Source organism: Hippoglossus stenolepis, chromosome 14 (assembly GCF_022539355.2).
Source record: "Hippoglossus stenolepis isolate QCI-W04-F060 chromosome 14, HSTE1.2, whole genome shotgun sequence".
Taxonomy (NCBI): Eukaryota; Metazoa; Chordata; class Actinopteri; order Pleuronectiformes; family Pleuronectidae; genus Hippoglossus; species Hippoglossus stenolepis.
Genome location: NC_061496.1, coordinates 13,164,913 through 13,185,165, shown reverse-complemented (window position 1 = coordinate 13,185,165; position 20,253 = coordinate 13,164,913). Strand labels below are relative to the sequence as shown.

The window sequence follows — 20,253 nt, the reverse complement described above, 5'->3', positions numbered from 1 at the left end:
CCAATTAAAAAAATGACATATTCATCTCCAAAAAGTACAAAAACAACATTAAAGCTTCACATGTACCACACACACACACACACACGACAGCCCATGGTTTGAACTGCAACTCTATGTGTCAGCTATTCTTTGCTGTGTCCCATCACAGCCTCCTGGCACAACTTGAACACGCCTGCTGTTTGACCCAGATCTCCTAATAAAGTCCTCAACCATCTAGATGCAACTCTTTTGATTTAGAAACCGCTTCAATTAGAGAGTGTTACACCTGTTCAGAATGGTGGACACACAGTATTATTACACAGCTTTCACTGCGTAAGATCACCGGGTCATTGAAGTTGAAACTGCGATGACATCGTGACTTATCACAGCGGTTTGATGGCGGCTTCTCTGCAAGCCAGCGCTTCTATTCTAAGAGGCCACAGAAATACACAGGTTATAATTTTACTCAGGCTGACACAGGCGGAGGAAAATGTTGCTGATGATGCTGAGATTAGTCATATTCAGTCTGTGCCTGGATGATCAATCAGGATCCAGTTTACAGAGCTGTAGAGCGGACTGAAGGAGGGGCGGTCAGTGAGGGGCATTTTCAAACGAACCAAGTTCAACCACAATACGCTAAGGTTTCCTCATATAATGTGGCAGATCTGTAGAACCTGAGGCCGCGAGAATCTGGTTGGTTTGATTCGTTGTTCTTCTCGACGTGAGTTGTCGGAAGTGTCCGAGTCACAGCACTTGGTATCCCGCCGCTGAGGCAGAACAGGGAGCATTATCTGGTCTGTGAAACAGATAGCGCTGAGCTATATATATCCAGGTTGAGAAAAACACATTAGAGTGACCCGTGTGTTTGTTCCAACCAGGGAGACGGTGTGGCGTGTTTAGTGAAAGACAGATCCTCCCCTCTCGATCAGCTGCCCACATGTGTGACGGGGGTCAGACGTATCCCAGACTTTTTGTGAAAATGTTGTGATTTCACAGAGGAGAAAATAAAATTGAATAGGGACAGTCAAAGTTTATGATAAGCAGAGTCCCTTTACACCAGATCTCGATTAGTTTGACCTCGACAGATTTAACCTCACTCACCTCCACCAGGTTGATGATGTGCAGGAGAAACTCGTGGGCATCTTGTTGTCTGTTTGAGGAGAACTCTGGGTGTCCCCGGCCGACCAGGGCCTTCAGCATCCTCGCCGAGATGCCTTTCTGCTGGTGCTGGAATAAAAACATCTCGGTGTCACACACACACTGACTTGACCACTCACTCACCTGGGAATGATACTCAGACAGCAGCAGCTCCCAGAGGCCGGCTGGTACCTGGCCCCATGCAATAAGTTATTGTCCGACATGTTTTACGTTGCCCTCAAAAGAAGAAACTTGATTATATCAATTTGAATGTTTGGTCAAAGAAAACGCTGCTAAATATCATTAATAAGTTAGAATGATATTGCGATAACTCAAGGTTTAGTATGAAGCATCCACAATTTAAAAAAAGACACGGCTGTTAATGTTAATAATGGAATAGCTAATATGAGCAAAAACTACCAAACTTATTAGGAGGTAAGAAGCATATCAACAAAATAAGAATACAACAAATGTATGTCACCAAACAAACTAGCTAACCAAAGTTTCTGCTGCTTAAAACTGCAAAAGGTTGACATTTCTCTGAAACACATTTATTTGCGGTCTGGAAGTGAAAAGAGAATATCATTGGGTGGAGAAAATCCGTCCAGCAGCACCATCAAAGCTCAGTATTAACATGTTTTGTTTGTTTAAAAAGTATTAACAAAATACATACACAGAAATGTCCAAATTCATATTCAGGAATTTCTTGACTTGAAAACTAGTTCTTGGAGCTCCACTAAGAAAACTAACAAAAAGCCACTTTAATGAGTGTATGTAATTGTAATGGGTCATATGTCCTGAGTACTACATGCCAACACAGGCCCTACCCCCCCTTATCTTCCCAGCTGTCAATGTGTGTCCAAACCTGACTCCACCATCACATGTGTAGGAAGTGCAGCCTCACAGCTCTGTGCTCAGTTACTGAGGCTGCTGTGTGGTTTTAAAGAAGCCTGGAGCTTACAGAACAAACACCGGGTCCCATTAGGATTTAAAGGCTTTCCTCATTATATTCCCTCACAGCTGTGTACTACAGTATGTGGTTAAAAAGGCAACGATTTCATAGAATATGCATTTAAAATAGTGAAGGAAAAAAAACAGAAATAATCAAATGAAATAATCAAACTTCAGACATTACAGTAATCACATAATAATCACGCACAGCTCATATCTGTGACAAAATTTACAGTAATGTGGGGAATTAAAAGAAAAAATCTCCGTGTAAGTGCGGTGCCTGGAGCTGTTGCATTGAAAAACAATCTCAGTTGCACATGTGGGACTGAACCCACCAGTTATTTTCAGACTAAAGGAAGAAAAAAATGCATCTATTGTTTCCATCATCTCTTTTGAAAAGCTCAAAAAGGCTCAAGTGTATTAATAACACAGAAGAATTTCATGATGAAAAGACTTTTCATGTTTACACTGGGAAGATGATGGCAGACTGACAGAACGTAGCTTCACTGTGCTGACATCCTGAAAAGATTCATTTTTACTACCGGTCAGTGTTTGCATGCTTCTGTCGGTTATGGACCAAGTTTGGGAGCTGGACATACCCAGTTTAATACCTTGTATTCTTCTTTCATCACCTGTTCAATGAGCTCAGATTTCATGGGTGGTTTGGAGTGCTGGCCTGAGAGCAGTCCCTGTCCCAGTTTAGCCCTGTCGGAAGAAAAAGAAAAAGGCAGAAACGTTGTAAAATAAAGTCCGTCTCCAGAATCCTGATTTTACTTTCGTAGATGAAACACCCTGAAGGTTCTGTGCACGTGTGTGTCTTCACTCTGTCAGAACAAACATTTGAAAACCTTCAGACAATACACCTGGGGCCTGTCTCACAAAGACACTAAGTTGTAAACTGCTGAATATTCATTCTCGAAAAAAATCTGACTTGAGTTCAAACTCAGCTCGGTTGCCATGGTAACCAACACCTTAGACAGTATCTGTAAAGACCAAAATCTTTTCCACATCAAAAAAGTCACAAATATCAAACTTTTTTTTAAAGCTCAGTTCTTTGTCATGGTCAAAAAGCTGTATCACTATTTTTTGGTGGTAATAAATTTATTAATAAGCATCATATTTTCTTTCTCACATTATTCAGTGTCTTTGCTCCTTCGAGAGACTCCAGGATGCCTGTCTAGAAAAAATACTACAACTCAAATTAACTGGGGATCAGTGACTCAACCTGTTTTAGTAAAATCAAATTCACCAGTACCACTGTCTTCAAGATATTACTGCAGCTTCACATTCATGTAAGCCTTGTGTAGTTTTATTACTATTCTCCATATAAGTATGATGGAATAACTAACAATTATTTTCATCTCATTTCATACTTATTTAATTTCTTTTCATTGGGAATCCTGTCTTTAACCTAAAATGTCTTCATTTCAACAAAACTATTTTTTACTAGCAATTATGGCATAAAATATTTAGTCATATCACCACACTCCATTCATACATGTAGTATTTGAAGTTTAATTAATTTTTTACTTTCATATTAATCTAGAAAGAAAATCTGTTTATCATTCAGCACCTTGTTATTTATACACAGCAGTATTTTCCTTATCGGGCACACGGATACAAGGTCATAATAATATTCAGGATTGTGTGTTCAGTTGATGTAATACATCAGCATTAATCATATCGTAGTTGATTTAATGCATCCGTATCGAGATGCACCATTTATTTAGCACTAATATGAACAGTGACAGGTATAAACATGTTTGTGGAAAATGAGCCTGAGAATATGAAACATTCACATCACTGATACTCATCACCTTTCTGACACTGACTCCACTCACACTCATCACGGCCAAGGCATCTAAAAGGCCTCTGGTATCAGAGAGGCTCACATGAGCTGTTTTTCAGCAGCTGGAAAACACCTTCACTTGTGTGTGTGTGCTCACTGCGTTATATCATACCGACGTCACTTACATCTGTGTGGCAAAGTCCTGGGAGGGGTCGAGGGGTGAATAGTCATATATCCTCTGAAGATTTCCCACATACCTGAAGATCAAAATACATGTCACAAGCTCACCTCAGACGGAGCACATGGAGCGCCACGCACAGACACATGCCGCGTCCTGTGTGTTCATGAAAACACATGAGGTTGTACTGAGGAGACGCCAACACCTTCTTCTTGTTGTCATACTCTTTACTTTAGTAAATAACTGTAATGTTATTAAGGCACAAACTATTCAGGCTAATAAACAGCTGTTAGGTATCTCAGGTGGTGAAGAAACTCACAACTCAAGATGCTGCCAGAATCTCTTTTATAGCCGACAAATCCTGTATTATCTGCAGTTTAAATATCTTTGCATTTAGTATTTCTAGGAATTTATAACATCCTCTATGTTGTCTAGTCACTAGACAATAGACAAAATAAGCTGCATGGCATTATATACATAATACACACAAAAAACATGTTTTTCTTTGGTAAATCCTCATCACAGCGTACAGTACTCACATCCTCTGGAAGTCTGGGATGCTGAAGAGAACCTGCACTACTGTGCCAAGGTAGCAGCTGTTGCCCAGGTTCTTGATCCCTGTGTAACCAGAACCGAACACTGCCTTCAGTTTCATGCCGGACTCCTGGATCACCTCCCATTCACTGACTCGCGGACGTGCATTATTATCTGTGTGGTGCCCGTTCTCTGTCTGAAGGGGAAAGAGTAGAGGTCGAGTCAAGACTTTGGTTTTAGTTATATATATGGATATCTAATGATAAATGGAGAAATCTGTCAATCTGTAATATACATTTTTTTCAACTTCAAACTTGGCAAGTGTGTTGCTAAGGACCCAAAAAGTTCAGTGTTGTTTGTGAAGATTTCTGAATCAGTCCTTCTTGATTAAACTTTTTACTATTTGCTACACGTTACTAGTGTTGAAGGAAAAGGTGGAAATACACTACAAGGGCAGTGCAGCATCTGAACAATATACAATGTGCAGGTACCAGGGTTTAAGAAAGGCAGAACTCAACTGTGAGGGCATGGCATGGTGAATTGCTCAAGACCCATGGAAGTCCAGTGTTGAATGTGATGTTGTTTAGAGGATGCTTTCAAGAAAGCTGCAAACAGGATTAACACAGGCCATCTATCAGCCTCTACTTGCTGTACCGCACTAGTTCAAAATGTTTTTGAGAAAGATGTCGTTGAAAACTGTTATTAGTAAAAACATCTTGACTCTTCTGCACAGTGTAGATAACTTACTCTTTTCTGCAGCATCTGTAACATGTCTATTCCAAAGTGTGCCAAGTGGTCTGATATTTGAGGGTCCAACACGGCTTCTTCCTCTTCGAACGAATAGACATCTGAAACCAAGACAGAAGTCAGTCAAGATGAAGTTCTCCATTTTCTATTCACAAATTTCTGGCCAACAAGTTCTTCATACAACACCCAAAAATCTAATTTAAACGTCGGCACAATTAAGACTTTTCCTGGTATGAAATTGTAAAGATTGTGCATCAAAATGTTTTCAGTAACTAAAAGGAAACGGAACATGAACTCGGATGCAACAGTTCAGATGAACCCATCATGTGTCTCAGACCTGCTCCGTCTGGGGTGATGGTTTCCAGTTTGACAGCCAGGGGGTGGTTGGTCGCTCTGTAGTGCTCCAGAGCGTGGCCGTTTCCTCCACTCCCATCAAAGAACCACTTCCCACAGAGCAGTGTACCATCCGTCAGGTTCAGCCACAGGTTTTCTCTCATCTCGCACTTCTGACACTTCCAGCCACTGACAACACACAAACAGTAATGAAGTTTAAATAATATTTTCTCATGAAAAACCTCTATACATAAATAAATAATAAATAATAAATAATAAATACTTAAATAGTTTAGAGGCACAAGAAGCTGATGTAAAAAAGCAAGCAGCTCCGGATAAAACTTGCAAAACACTTTTTCCTATCTCAATATTTATTCAAATGTAACACTGTGTGAAATCAAACATTGGATTTTATAGTTAGTAACAGCTGGAGGGAGAGGACATATTACATGAAGCGAGGGGCCTCCATCTCTCGTTCTTTGTTCTTTGCTTGAGTGTCAGTGTCCACACATGTCTCTTGATGTAAGTATCATTGAAGCAATGCAATGACGTTTGCAGGGTCGTCTTTACGCCCTAACTGGCTCTGTACTTTGTTTGAGGATGGCACACGTGTATGTTGCCCTGCTGATGAGTGGGATCTTCCTATAACAATGATTCCCACGGAACCTGTGCAGGTTAGTGGGAAAGAATGGCTACACAGGGTCAGAGGGTCTATAGTTACCCAGTGAGTCTAAAATACACCTGTTGCTGTGTTTCTATTACCATCATGGTGATAGCTGAGAGGGAGCGCTGCACAAACATCGCTTGCTTTTGGTAATCATGACAGTAATGTATCTCAGCTGACAGAAGAATATTACCATTAATCAAGGTGTTAGTATGATGCTTCTATAAAGAATCCAAAATGTCTGTCCTACCTGGGTGGGATCCTGACCCCGTTATCCAGCTGTCTGAGGCTCCTGGCGTGTCTGGACACCTGGATCTCCTCCTCCCAAGACTCAGGTTCTGGTTTCTTGTAGGCTGATGGTGCATTGAGCACTGCATCACAGGCGATGGTCACCTGGACATCGGGTGACACAACAGAGACATTATCAACATTATCAACCAAAAACAAAGCCCAAAACACAAAGCTGTGCAACATGAAGTGAGTGAAGCGGCACAGGAGGAGCAAGCAGTGGGTAAAAGAAAGAAAAACATGCAAATAAAAATAAACAAAGCATTTGCAGCACCGCAACTTCTTCATCCACAGCATTAAATTATACATGCATAAAACAGGAAGGAAAAACTGCAAATAAATAAATAAAGACAGGAGTGAAATGTCTCCTCGTTTCTCTATGCAAACAAACCCACACTCAAAAGTGATAAAGGCAACTTGGCGTGCACCTGGTGGTTCCCCTTTCTTTTATTCAGAGAGAAAAAGGTTGGGAAATAGTATTTTAACAACCTCCAATCCATGCAAAAAAAAAATACTATCAGCCGGATTAGTGCTACTAGACAAGCTTATATGGTGACACATCACAGAATCTCACTGTGCATGAAATATGTTATTACTTAACATTCCTGAACGTAAAATATTAGCAAACTATCAATTATCCTTAAAAAGGTTCAGGCTATGTGGTGGCTCTTTGATCAACCCTGTCTGTCCAGTGTCCGGGGAACCACTGAGTGCACCCTCCACTCCAACATGCATGGAAACACACACATCGCCCTCATGCAGCGACATCTCACTGACCAGAGCGGGCAACTCCTCAATATTTGGTAAGGGGATCTCGAAGTGGTCTGGAAAAATGACGAGCTTGGCCTCATCTTCGTATTCATAGTCCTCTCCGTTAAAATCACGGTTTAGCTCTAAATCTTGAAGGGAGGAAGCAGACGCTCGGTCAGCTGCAGTTAGACACTGACGGACGTTACCTGATAATGTTATTATTGTTATTCCATGATGTTGTTTGTTCCTGGTTATTTTAATGTTATGTTCTGTTCTTGTGTCGGCTGTTCTTTTTTGTGTTCTCCATTTGTTCCTTTAGTCAATACCGTACCAGTCTTAGGTTCCATTGTACAAGCAGATGAATCATTGAACAAGAAAGACATCAATGGCATCTTCTTTACAGTGACAGGATGATAATGACTCTTTTGATCACAGCGAGCTATATTTAGGAATTCAGCGTGGTTTGAATCTGTGACATTTGTCTGTGCAGCTATGGAATCCTCATTTCATTAGTGATCACATAATGAGACTAGAAGGGCACTCAGACAGAACACACCTCCGCTAAGGCGAGAACAAAAAGCCTGGATCCGCCTGTTCATCCGGATCCACGCTAAAATGTAATAGGTTCTCCCTTAGCCCATCGCCCACACTTCAACCAAGTTTGAATAAAATCAGTCCAGTAGTTTCTGCATATTCCAAGGGAAGCAAATAACAATTATTTTTATTATTCACTGAAATGCTGGATATTTTCTTTTCTTATTACTTCTATAATTTCTATAAAATGTCAGAAAATAGGAGAATAATCCACCACACTTTCCTAAATCCCAGGGTAATTTTGGTCTAAACCCCAGTTTAAATCACTCTAGGGCTGAATATATAAGAAACATCTGATCTACTTTGATAAATATTTAGGAATTCATTTGATTAATAGGTAACGAAAATGATTTGATTCCAGCCCAGGTTTACTATCAAGTAAAACAAAGAAAAAAGTAAAGTAAAAAAGAAAGAACCTGATAACTCCGGAAATTTCTCCTGAAAAAAATTGCATCAATAAATTAATCACCTGAACATTTCACCTCTAACCAAAATTATACCAAGCTTAACTTGAACCTGAAAAAGCGAGCCTCCCCTCTTAATCTCTCTCTCCATATAGAGCCGTCCGTCTGTCCTCCAACCAGCACTAAAGTCGTGTAGTGACTCATTACAAACAGATCACAGGTTATCCCTGACATTGTTATTGTGCACACTGACTCCATGGCAACCACAGGTCTGACGTCAGCAGCCAGCGGGCACGATTAGATCACTGGGCTGGTGTGGGGATGACGGGAGATACATGCATGTCCACTGTCACAAAGATCCAAAATGGCCAAAGGAAAGAATCGTCATCAAGGCTAGAGGACGACTTCTTAAAGACAGAGTCTCGCAAATTTCTATCAGGGACCGAGTCGGGTGATGGATGGTAAAGTCAATAGAACTCTGGGCGATAAGAAAACAGTAACGTCTGTCAGAAAGAGGTTGAGTGGAAGGAATTCCCCCACCAGCAGTGAGGGGGTGGGCGGGGGAGGAAGGGCGGGAGAGAGAGAGACACCTGGTCCTCTCCGAGCCGCAGCGTCATGGCTGCAGCAGAAGTGTGTCAGCCTTGACGGGAGGTTGACAGGTGGTGGCAGCTGAGAGGCCGCAGCGATTGACAGGAGGTGGCCCCACTGTAGACCAAGCAGGAGGAGGAAGAGGAGGAGGAGGAGGAGGATGGGAGTTGGCCAGGCTTTGATTTAGAACAGTTACCAACCACATATACAAATAAATGGGCTATATTTAGAGCACAGGAGGAGGATGAGGAGGAGGAGGAGGAGGAGGAGGAGGAGAGGTCTCATCATAGGAAATATGTGACGCTTTCGGGTAAAGGCCGGCCGGAGGGGCAGCTGGTGGGTCACCACAGTGTTACAAACAATAACAGTGGCTTGTAATGGAGGTGGTTCTCTGAGCACAGAGAGAGAGTTTCTGATCACACCAATCACATCTCACGAGTACCGTTACTAGTTCATTTAAATTACTATTAGATATTGAATTAACAGCACTGTTAATAGATTAAACCAGTGACTCCACAGACCTTACGCTTGTGACAATTTTGAAAGAAAAGTGTCTGGTTGTGGCCCCTTCATCATTTGTCATGTCTCTTAAAGATGGTAGCAGTTTTAAATCAATTTAAATTTTATTGTATAGACCATATTCACAAAACTGTACTGTTTTTGTAATTTGAATTTAAGTTATAGCTTAAGTACATTCAACTGAAAATACTGCTGTGTATATACAATAGTTAATGACTTTTACTTCTAATGGAGTATTATTACTGTGTGTTGTTGCTACCCACACTTACCTAGAAAGACTTTTCCATTTCTCCGTCTGGGGATAGCACCACCTGCAGCTCCTGTGGCTTTCTGTGAGAAACAGCAGGGACGAACAGATGATTTTAATGATTTTTACTTTAAAATGCTGAGAAAAACGTTTACACTTTGACAGAAGATACAGATGGTTGTCATTTTGTTAGAAATAGATGCTGGATGTTCTAGTTGCCAGATCAGGTTACAAGATGAGGGGAAAACCCCTTTGAGAGCAGGGTCAGAATTAAAGAATGATGCACTGAGGTTGTGCAGCTGGGTTCGTAGACTTGGACAGATATAACTTACAGAGAAACACCATGTATTTGGGCCTGTCTTTGCCTGTGTCCACGACTTTATCTGTCCCCACTATATTTCTCTATTGTCTTCACAATGGACTTTCAAGAACGGTGGTAACCATTAAACCATCAGTCTTTACCAGACTGATAAAGAAATATTTTCAACACTTTGTCAGTGACTTTACAAAATAACAAAGTACCACCGACTGGTGTCTGTCCAGCCCGATCAGGCTCAGGTGGCTGCTGCCCACTCAGTCGACAGGAGGCCGGACACAGTGGGCAGACCAACAGAGAATGCTGACACACCGAGTGGACTCATGGGAAAAAAACAGCAGACACGGGAGCCTGCAGAATGTGAGCAGCTGTTTCTGGCCAGATTCAGGCATGGAAATAGAAGCTCTTTACAAAGCAGAGCTTATCTGGGGGCAATTAGAGCCATTGAGGAAAACACGGCTGCAGCTACAGCCTCTGTTGTTCACCAGAAACTTTTCAATAAAAAATGGTTTGCTCGCGTGGGGTTTGTTCGTATAAAAGCAGGAAAGTTCTGTCAAATCATTTTATATTCTTTCAGGGATGGTAAATAGAAACAGAAACACCTCAAGGTCATATAATACACCACAAACTTCACAAACAGCTCTCTGGTTCAGACTCAAACATATTTGTTGTCAGGTTGCTGTTTCAGATTGTATTACATATATTTATATATATATATATATTTATATATATTTATTTTGTCCACTCCATCTACCATCATGAACAGTTATTTACAATCTGATGGTGATCATTGTATTCAGTACGATAAAAGTAGGCGTTGTCCCTTGGTGGAGGTTAAGAGGTGAGGCTGATCATGCGTTTGTTTGGAACAGTTTACAATTAAGTATTTTCCTTCTATAGACATGTACAGGCGTAAACTGAAGAGCCACATGTTTTCTCAGGGTTTTGATTGTTCATATTGACTTTTTCTATTTTATTTGATATTTTATATATTGAAATAGACCAAAGTAAATATCCTTTCTCTTTGTATGTATCACTGCAAACTTTATTCTCTGTATATGTTGACATGTTGACATGACTTTCAGTTGATCTACATTGACTAAAAACATTAATTGGAAATGCAACCACTGTGCAATATTTCAATATTTCTTTTTTCTGAGTATTCTTATTTTATTGATGTAAATAATTGTAGATTAATTGGAAATGTTAACATTAAAAACTATTTATATTACATACAGTGTTTACTGTACTGACAAACAGTGTGATGGGTTAGAGTCTCGATACAGAGCTGAAAACATATCAAGTGTTAGACACAAACAAAGTCTGAAGGTCAGCTCTGGTAATGAGGCTCAATGAAATTTAATATTTTCCTCTTTTTCAAATACGATATAAAAGTATTCATGGTGCATCAATTTACAGGCCATACAATGTAATTCTACCACTAATGTTGACAAGCAAGTCTGTGAAAAGTCCCTCTGTGTATGTTTCTATGTAAAGAATTACACAAGCATGTGCATTGTGTAATGACACTGACTTTGAGAGCAAAGAAGTCGAGGATCAAATTATCCCAGTCAGAGAAAATAACTTTACACAGAGTAAACAAATATATAAAAAAAATACTAAATATTACGACGTATTTAAGTACATATAGCAATGTAAAGTATTTACTTGTTTATAGAGCTGTGTTTTACTAACATCATCTTTTATTTTTTGGATTATAAAACAGTTTCATTTATTGGTTGTGAACAAATACATTAATAATCACTTACGTCTGCTTACAAATACATATTAGTGTATTATAAAACATGAATTACTTGTTTATGTAGTGTTCAAATAAATAGGGAAGTGTACGTGTGATGCTCGTAACTGTGAAGTATGAATTGAAATGTTTTTTTAGATTATATTAACAGATTATTTTAATACCATTTACATAAGTGAGATCTGATTGAAGCAGAAAAGGAGCTTCACAGAGGATCATCTGTAACTACTTTAGTGTAGTCTCTTCCTCATTCTCTTTTGTGTGTTGTGCTTTTACAGACTGTTAAGACCTGTAAACATTTGGTTTGACGAGATCCACAAGACTTGGTGGAAGGATCGAAAATTGGCCAAGAAAGAAGCCATTAAATATTGAAATCAGGGGGACTGAAGGACCCGCTCTTATTACTACGGCTTCCAAATCTACTGCTTAGTCCAGTTTAAAAATCAGTTCCCATTACAAATATACAGCGTGTGGTGGAAAACGTACCTCTTTAACATGTCGCTTGAGGTGCATGTAAACGCTCTGTCCTGTTTTGCGATAATGTCTCTCCACATGTTCTCGTCCGAAGCCCAGGAATGTGTTCATACACACATACAGGCCTCCCTCAGACTCCTGCGGACCAAAACAAACAGTGACAATGAACAGCAGCACAAGTGGAAGAGAAAATAACACACAACAGTGAGTGTAACATGTTGAAAACCTTGAATACTTTACATAATATATGAAATTTACCCTTTTTAATAATCAGCATCTACCATCTTTATTTTGGCCAACCATGAATATTCAACAACAACTGACAGGCAGAGATATAGTCCAAACAATGTATATAATCACAGAGAATAATTCATCTTTAAAATTATCTTTTTATCTAATACATGGAGGAATTTCAAATAGTGAGAAACATAGAGACATCGTTATCATTACAATAAGCCTCATTTGAGTTTAATTTAAGACTACATGGTCGGGGAGATGTGTGAGTGATTCTGTAAGCACCTTTTCTAAAAGGCTTTCTCACTCACACAGTCTTGTAAAACAGCCAAAAATCGGTTCAAGCACTGCAGCACAGCAAAAAAAATGGCTGCTACTAAAGATCTTGGTTTATACTGTAAATCAGAGTCGCCTGCTCATAATATTAAAGCCAAAGAATGCTTCAAAAAATGTGATTATCTCTTTCATTTTTGGGGCAGTGAGGATCTGCAGATTTTGCTCCAGTTTCAAAGGCACAGTAAACTTATTTCTCATAAAACTGATGTCACATCTCTTATCGAATCTGAAACAGCTTGTTACAGAATACCGAGGTTTGTTCATTTTGATACGCGGGATAACAACAACCTCCATTTGTCTGACAGAGAACAACTTTCAACACCTTCACACGTGGAATCGCAGAGACAAAATACATAGAAAGAGTAGAATAACATCTATCAGCGATCAGTGTGGGCCTTATAAACCCCCGTGATAAACCTTTAAGTGGCCCAAAGTGACATACGAGCTTCAAGAGAGCGAGGATAAAAATAACCCAGCCCTCCGGCCAACACGATGAACTCCAGACAGCTGAGTCACCTTTAAAAACGGTTTCAGTCCAAAAAGGAGGTTTTCATTGAGAGAAATGTTTAGAATAAAAAGAAAACAATTAAAAGAATAAATCCGCCACATGTTTTTTACAAGCAGAGGAAAGGTTTAAGCATTAAAGAGTCAGAATAATTCTAATAGTTTAGATGCCCCGTCTCACTCGTCAAAATCAAGACATATTAAATAGTTAACTTCTGAGAAATAAACATACTTTAATTAATCAATATATGAGAATTATAACATTTGAATTAGAAAGCATGAGTCTTTGACATACTATGGATTCCCTGCTGCCAGAGTCTGTCACACACACACACATAAAGTCTGTTTTAATCAATCTGGTGTGCACTATCAAAACACCACAAACGGTTAAACTCATGAGGCTGCAAGCAAGTGTGTGTGAGCACATGTGTGTGTGGGTCTCCAGGTTCGACCCGTGTGTTCAGGACCTAAATCCCAGTCACATTGTGGGAAAGCTCCTTCCTTTACGAGGACAAAAAGCAAGTCGTCATATTGTAATTTTTTTTAATTTTAAGGTGGTGACATGTTTGAAGTTTAGCTTTAGGATAAGATTAGGTTAAGATTAGGGTTCGGCAAGTAGTAACTATGGTTACGGGCAGGAAATCAATTTAAGTCAATTGAATGTCCTCTGAAGTCATAGAGACACGTGTGTGTTGACCTGTCAGTGTAATGTATTGTAATTGTTTAAACCGCACAAAGGGGGACACCCCTAATCTCTCTGTTCTCCTCAGAGGTAAACAACATTATTTATTTATTTCCTCTCCAAGTTCCCTCTCTCCTCACACACACACACACACACCGACACACACACATGGAGCCATTTTTGTGTTATTGAGGCTGTCAGTCCCCACATTTCTCTCCCCGAACGACCCTCTCCTCTCATGTCTCAGTGAGTGTGTGTCTGTCTCTGTCTGTCTCTGTCTGTCTGTGTGTGTCTCTGTCTGTCTGTGTGTGTTAGCAGGGAGGCAGGACGGAGGCTTCCACTCACCGGGGAGTCGAAGGAGAAGGCGCACTCGCTCTTGAACACCCTGTCTCCGGTCTTGGGCACCCTGATGGTGGGCATGTAGGGGACCAGCAGCTCTCCCAGGTCTGCAGCCATCTTCGCATTCCTGCTCGTCGCGGCACAGTGCTGCTGGAGCACCCGGGGCAGCGCTGTCACCGGAGAGGAGGCTATTTTTAAAGCTCCCTGTCTCTACATTCCTCCTCCGGCCAGGGGGGGATGTGACGCTGGGAAACATAAAAATAAAACCACACCGCGGCAGCAGGAGGAGGAGGAGGAGGCGGGAGCTGATGCTAATGCTAATGAACAGGAAGCTAGCGTTGCTCTATTGTTGTTGTTTTAAATAAAGCGTTGCTCCATCACCACCCACCTCCAACACCGCCGCTGCTGCTGCTGCTGAGGAGACGCCCGCCCTGAGAGCCTCCACCCTGGGCTGTGTGAAGCAGGAGGACCCCTCCCACCTCCGAGCATGATTCATAATAATCACAAAACCTCCCACACGTTACTACAGCGTGTTTTCCTCCTGCAGGAAACACAGGGAAACTGGCTGTGATCATTTCAGTTGGATGTTTGACCGCAGTGTCATCAGAGAACTGCGTCACTCCTCTGCAGCTCCTCTCGATAAATAACACAGATTGATTTAGAGACCACCGTCTATTCGTTTTATATCCCTGTTGCTTTTTTGTTGTTTTTGCCTTTATAATAAACATCTGGTCACATGTGTTTAACTCGCATCTTGTCCAGTGTGAGATTCCAGCAGCCACATGTCAAATCATCCCATGTGTCAACAAGCCTTTGTCCAACAGTCTGCTCAGCTCTGTCCCCACGTGGCCGCTCTCCTTCACTGCAAATAAGAACAAATAAAACAATAATAGTAACACGGTCCATACCAAGGACCAACAGTCCATAATATCATAAGTCATAAATATCAGTAAAAAGCTATTTTTTATTTTTTCTACAGGCTTTGTCTTTATTGGAAACAGATTTTTAAACTGGACTTAGCATTAGAATTGGAAGCAGCAGTGATAAGAGTGGGAAGTAGAATGGTATTCAGGAGAGCACATGCCTCCACACAGTCCCCTTCAATTAAATCAAGCTGCACAAAATGTCACACACTCATTAAATATGCCTTGTTTAAAATATATTTTTATTATTGGATTATTCCCTGGGAAATCAACAAAAGTTTTGAAAATCACCCTCTCTCACAATGTTAAAGAAAGCGGGGGAAAAAAAACCTAACCCTAAAAAACACTAATCTTAACCTGCACTAAAATTAAATGGGTTCTTCCTTTGGTTGTGTCCCACTCCTCCACAAAATTTCATGGGAATTGGTTGAGTAGTTTTTTGCATAACCCTGCTAATTAGGAAAAAAAATGCATATTGAAACCTCATTGGAGGAGGTAATAATGACTGGAATGACCCTCAGTTGAGCACCTATCTCCACCAAGGCCCAACAGTCCATTTAAATTCAATCAAGTTACAACAAATTATCCACTCGTAGAAATCAGTCCCCTTAATATGCCTGATGTTTTTCATTCAGAGATGCTTTCCTGTTGTAGAGTGAGTTACTAAATCCTTTATGTCAGCTCCAACCACTCCAGCCATTTCCCTCTGACCTGTCTCATCAATAAGGTGTTGATTACCAACCAGTCTGACATAATTGTATTTCAGAAGCAGAGCTCCTGACCTTTAACTGCAGAATTGTATTGATTGCGATCCTGCCACGATTGGCTTATTGGAAAAAGGCATGAATAAGCAGGTGTATGTGTTCCTAATAAAGTGCTCAGTGAATGCATGTATAAAGACAGCTGTGGACTGCAGGAGGACACACAAGCAACCAGGGAAAACTTGCTGAATTCAGTCAACAAGTGGATTTGAACCCAGGACCTTTGTGTAAGACAACATGCTGTATATGTAATGTTATCTACAAAAATTACACAGGCCTATTACAGATCATTCAAGACCAATATCAGAGTACATAGATACTTTATTTATGCAAGAAGGGGGAAAAATTTACAAACAGTCAGATTCATCAACATGATGTTCAGACACATGTGGATTAATTGTCAGGTGACGACTTTGGGCTGTTGTCAATGAGTTCCTTGTCGAGGGTTGCAACCTGGAACCAGGGGCCGTCTCCCTTGTTCCTCATCTGTCGACGCACCTCCACTTGAGTCAACCTGTTGTGGACAGAGACAGAGGGTTCATGAAACCATGTTGTGAGTTGTGAATCACAGAGTTGGGAGAATTGATTTCTGGGATTGTGCTACAACCAGCTGGATTTTCTGAATCTCATTAATATCCTTGTGTGATTAAGACACATCCACACTAATACGTTTTCATTTCAAAACGACCAGAGGACTGCATCTTTCCATTCAGATCCTCATATGGCACAACAATGGTTGAATTACAGCCTCGTGACTGAACAAATGGCTTTAAAAGCCCATCTGACAACTACAGACAAGACTTACTCCGAAACACCTTTAATTTAAGGCAAAGTAGATTTATGAGACTGGCTGGATACTTCTGTGCAACTCAACACTTACTCCAATTAAAACCATTGACGATATATTACCATTACCTGATCCCTACTACTACTTGCAAACTGGCATTGATTGTTTCCATACTTCTTTCAGATACTGTTATTATATTTATGCGACAGTGTTGTAGATATTTGCATGTATGTGTATCTGCTGGTGCACAACAAATCACATGGCAGGATGAACGGTACAGCAACACAACACACCTCTCCGAACACTCACCTCATTTCTGCCTTCTCTTTCTCTATTTGGATCGCTGCCATCATCTTCTCATAGTCCTTCACCGGAGAATCATACAAGTGCTGTGCAATACACCTGGTGATGGGATGCTGCAATAACAATGACACACAAGACAAGAGTATGTGTAACAACTGCCAAAGTATTTGATGCAAACAAAATAAAAGGTTATCAACAATTTCAGTAGTTCGATGTGATTGTGATCACAGGCCTGCCTCAGCACATTAGGTGATTGATTTATCATAAATGATCAGTTATTACATAAAACTAGCAATATGTGACATCATAATACACACGTAACATAATGGTATACTTACTATCATGCTATTCAATTCTAAGATACCCTTTTGCATGACTATTTTCATCTGCTAATGAACAATTAAACCATGTGAACCTTTTCATTGGATTTACAGTTAAATTTAGTGATCGCATATTCCTATTTCTAAAATATCACCACATGCATAGAAAGGATTATAGTAGATGGCTCCTCTCTCTTCTTAATAGTTGTCTGTGTAGGCACCATATGACCCGTAGAAATATCTGGGGACTGAATATTACATTAAACACGTTTTGTGATGGTGAGGATGATGATGGTGAAATTCTGTCCTTCCCTAAATCAGTGTTCAAAGCAGTGAAAACCTTCTAAAACAGTTACTGAGGCGAACATCCGGAACATACCTTGTAGTACTCCCAGTGCTCAGGTTCGTAGCCCTCAGGAGTTTCAGCCAGCTCTGCATCACCTTCACAACACAATCACACACTTATTATCAACTGATTCAAACAGGGAGCTAAAACACACAAAATGTTCTCGCTCACTTACCCATGAAGATGTTTACAGTTGTGACAATGACGGCCACGGGGACGCCAGTCAGCAGGACGTAATATTGCTGAGGGGGGGGGAAAAAAGAGGACAATGAAATACTGAAAAATGGACTGCTGTTCTGCATGAGTGGTGTCCAATACTGGAGGTCTGACCAGAACTATGCATCAGGGACAATAGTTTTTCATTTCCTTGCATTTCTAAATCAACATCTATACTAATTCCAATATTAATCTGTCTGTCAGTGAAACGCATCGCTTGAATACTGTTCATCTTATTGGCTTCACAACTGGCATGTGTATTGTTAGGGGCCCAAGGACGTGCAGTTTAGCCTTTGGTTATGCAATACTTTTAATATGAATAAACTTTGAATAACTACGTGACTAGCTTCAACGGAAGTGATGTTGTTGATCACGACAACAGCTCCTTCATGACAACAACAACCGATGCTCTAGCCATGGTTTGGGGTACTGTGTTGAGCTTCACTGCACATTGAATAAACAGGTGAACAGCTCTTTGTGCAGCAGCGGTGGTTTTACTGCAGGTCACTTTTACGGTTTGAGAAACAAAGCTGCATCCAGCATCACCACAGGCCAAGAAAACAGACCATTTCAAACAGGCATGTTTAGAATAGTCAGTGTCCTAATAACTCAGAACACAGGGGGTAAGAACTACACTGGTGCTGCACTACTCACCAATAAGCGCAGAAATCTCCTGTCATAGAAGTCAGTGGGTTTGACGACAAACATTGACTTTCCATGACCCCAACGGACGGCCACTGTAAAACAAAGTACACCAAAGTGATACAGGACACTGGACACAACAGGACTCTGGTTGTTGATGTAATATAAAGCACATAGATGAGAGATCAATGTGATCAAACATGGCTGGTGTTTGTTAGTACAATGCAGCATTATATGTGCAGCATTATATCCACATTGCTGTTCATTATCTTTTAGATTTCTTCTAGAGAAAAATATTATTATGATCCATTATTACAGCTGTATCTTTATTTGTTCCATCTTTGCTTTGTCTTTGTTTCTTTATCTTACATCTTGGTATGCTAATATATTTATTAGGGTTTACAGAATCCTGTGGTGAACAAGTTGTTCAATGTGCATCCTATAGATTCTAATGGGCTTTAAAATAAAATAAAATAAAGTAGCATAAGTATTTCAGCTTTGACATGTCACAGATGTTGAGAGGAAAACTGCCAACTACAATATTCTGTATGACACAAATTATAATTAAAACCCTGACTTAAACAGCAGCTATCAAACACCACTTGTTTCAATGATAACATGAATGCATTTCTGTTTTTGACTTTCTGTTGACAGCAGGACAGACGCTGCCTGCTAGCTTGGGTTAGCATGCTAACTAGCTCCGGCGCAAGGTCATCAGCAGAGACGGCTCTGTTCGGAGTGAAACCTCAAACCTGTTGAACAGCCATGATGTCTCTTACCTTTGTCTGTCCTCTGGATGGTTCTGGACAGCAAATGGGCCGCGGTGTTCCCACACTTCAGGGGACTTAGCCTGGCCGCGAAGGCAGCGGCAGACCTGAGCATACTCATACCCACCATCGCTACTGTGGGCGAACAGTAAGGACCCACACTGGCTGGTAAGAAGCTGAAGCCGGAGCCGCCATCTTTAATTAGGGCAAGTAGGGAAAAAGCTGAAGTTGGCTTCACACTCGGAATATTTTCTTAAATAATTTGCTTGAATCGAGACTTTATTTACTATTAGTTTCTTTTTAAATTAAATTGAAATGTCAGGGATATTGAGACTTTACTTGCAAATAATTACTTAAATTACCTGTTTAGAATAAGAGAGACAATATGTTTTCTTCCAATGTGATTTATACAAGAATTTGATCTTCATTTCAGGTTTGGCTCTAATTTAAATATATAAGGATACACCCTCTTAACGTGATGTTGATTGAAGCTGGAGAAAAACGTGGATTAAAAACAAAATAATTAACCTGATGTTGTTGGGTAAACACTTTAATCATAGATGTTAATATATAAAGTTAGTTTCAAAATCTCTTCGTTGCATGATCGAAAAAATTGCACTGAAACTTAACTGAACTTGTTTTTGCTGCGACCACCCTGTTTATTTTATTTGTATTTGTTCTCTACTTTTGTTCTGTCATTTTGTCGTTGATGCTAAATCAACACCAGTGTAACATTTGAAATGTGTATTGCTCTATGAGGGTTGCACTTGTGCTCAAAGTTTCAATAAAGTTTTTTTTAACTTCCTCCTTAACCTTCGAATCAGAAGCCAACTTCAGTGACG

At 40.3% G+C, this 20,253-nt stretch overlaps 2 protein-coding genes across 4 annotated transcripts in view; both read right to left on the bottom strand.

Annotated features, from left to right (window-relative positions):
• The window catches only part of usp13 (ubiquitin specific peptidase 13), a 34,568-nt gene extending 20,020 nt beyond the window's left edge, over positions 1–14,548 (bottom strand). The window contains exons 1-11 of one of the 3 annotated variants that reach the window (XM_035176937.2): positions 14,353–14,548; positions 12,264–12,389; positions 9,725–9,785; positions 7,378–7,499; positions 6,563–6,705; positions 5,653–5,837; positions 5,316–5,416; positions 4,574–4,764; positions 4,042–4,113; positions 2,667–2,772; positions 1,081–1,206 (exon numbers count right to left, since the gene is read on the bottom strand). In XM_035176937.2, coding sequence (XP_035032828.1) covers positions 1,081–1,206; positions 2,667–2,772; positions 4,042–4,113; positions 4,574–4,764; positions 5,316–5,416; positions 5,653–5,837; positions 6,563–6,705; positions 7,378–7,499; positions 9,725–9,785; positions 12,264–12,389; positions 14,353–14,463 — 1,344 coding nt within the window. In that variant the 5' untranslated portion in view covers positions 14,464–14,548. The remainder of the gene's footprint in view (positions 1–1,080; positions 1,207–2,666; positions 2,773–4,041; positions 4,114–4,573; positions 4,765–5,315; positions 5,417–5,652; positions 5,838–6,562; positions 6,706–7,377; positions 7,500–9,724; positions 9,786–12,263; positions 12,390–14,352) is intronic. The other 2 variants (XM_035176939.2, XM_035176938.2) reach the window with 2 other exon arrangements.
• Positions 14,549–16,333: 1,785 nt separating this feature from the next.
• Positions 16,334–19,582, bottom strand: ndufb5 (NADH:ubiquinone oxidoreductase subunit B5). Its single transcript, XM_035176101.2, has 6 exons — positions 19,424–19,582; positions 18,657–18,739; positions 17,962–18,028; positions 17,820–17,881; positions 17,127–17,233; positions 16,334–16,544 (listed from the first exon to the last, which is right to left on the bottom strand). Exons 1-6 carry the CDS (start codon positions 19,539–19,541, stop codon positions 16,424–16,426), a joined length of 558 nt encoding a protein of 185 aa, XP_035031992.1. The 5' UTR covers positions 19,542–19,582; the 3' UTR covers positions 16,334–16,423.
• Between the last annotated feature and the right edge of the window lie 671 nt (positions 19,583–20,253).

What these genes read in the sequence shown, in the direction of transcription:
- ndufb5 (XM_035176101.2), bottom strand. Translation starts at nt 19,541, where the DNA reads ATGGTGGGTATGAGTATGCTCAGGTCTGCCGCTGCCTTCGCGGCCAGG. An exon ending in GGAGATTTCTGCGCTTATTG is followed by an intron (nt 18,029 to 18,656) that starts GTGAGTAGTGCA and finishes CCCCCCCCTCAG; the next exon opens with CAATATTACGTCCTGCTGAC. An exon ending in AACTGTAAACATCTTCATGG is followed by an intron (nt 17,882 to 17,961) that starts GTAAGTGAGCGA and finishes TGTGTTGTGAAG; the next exon opens with GTGATGCAGAGCTGGCTGAA.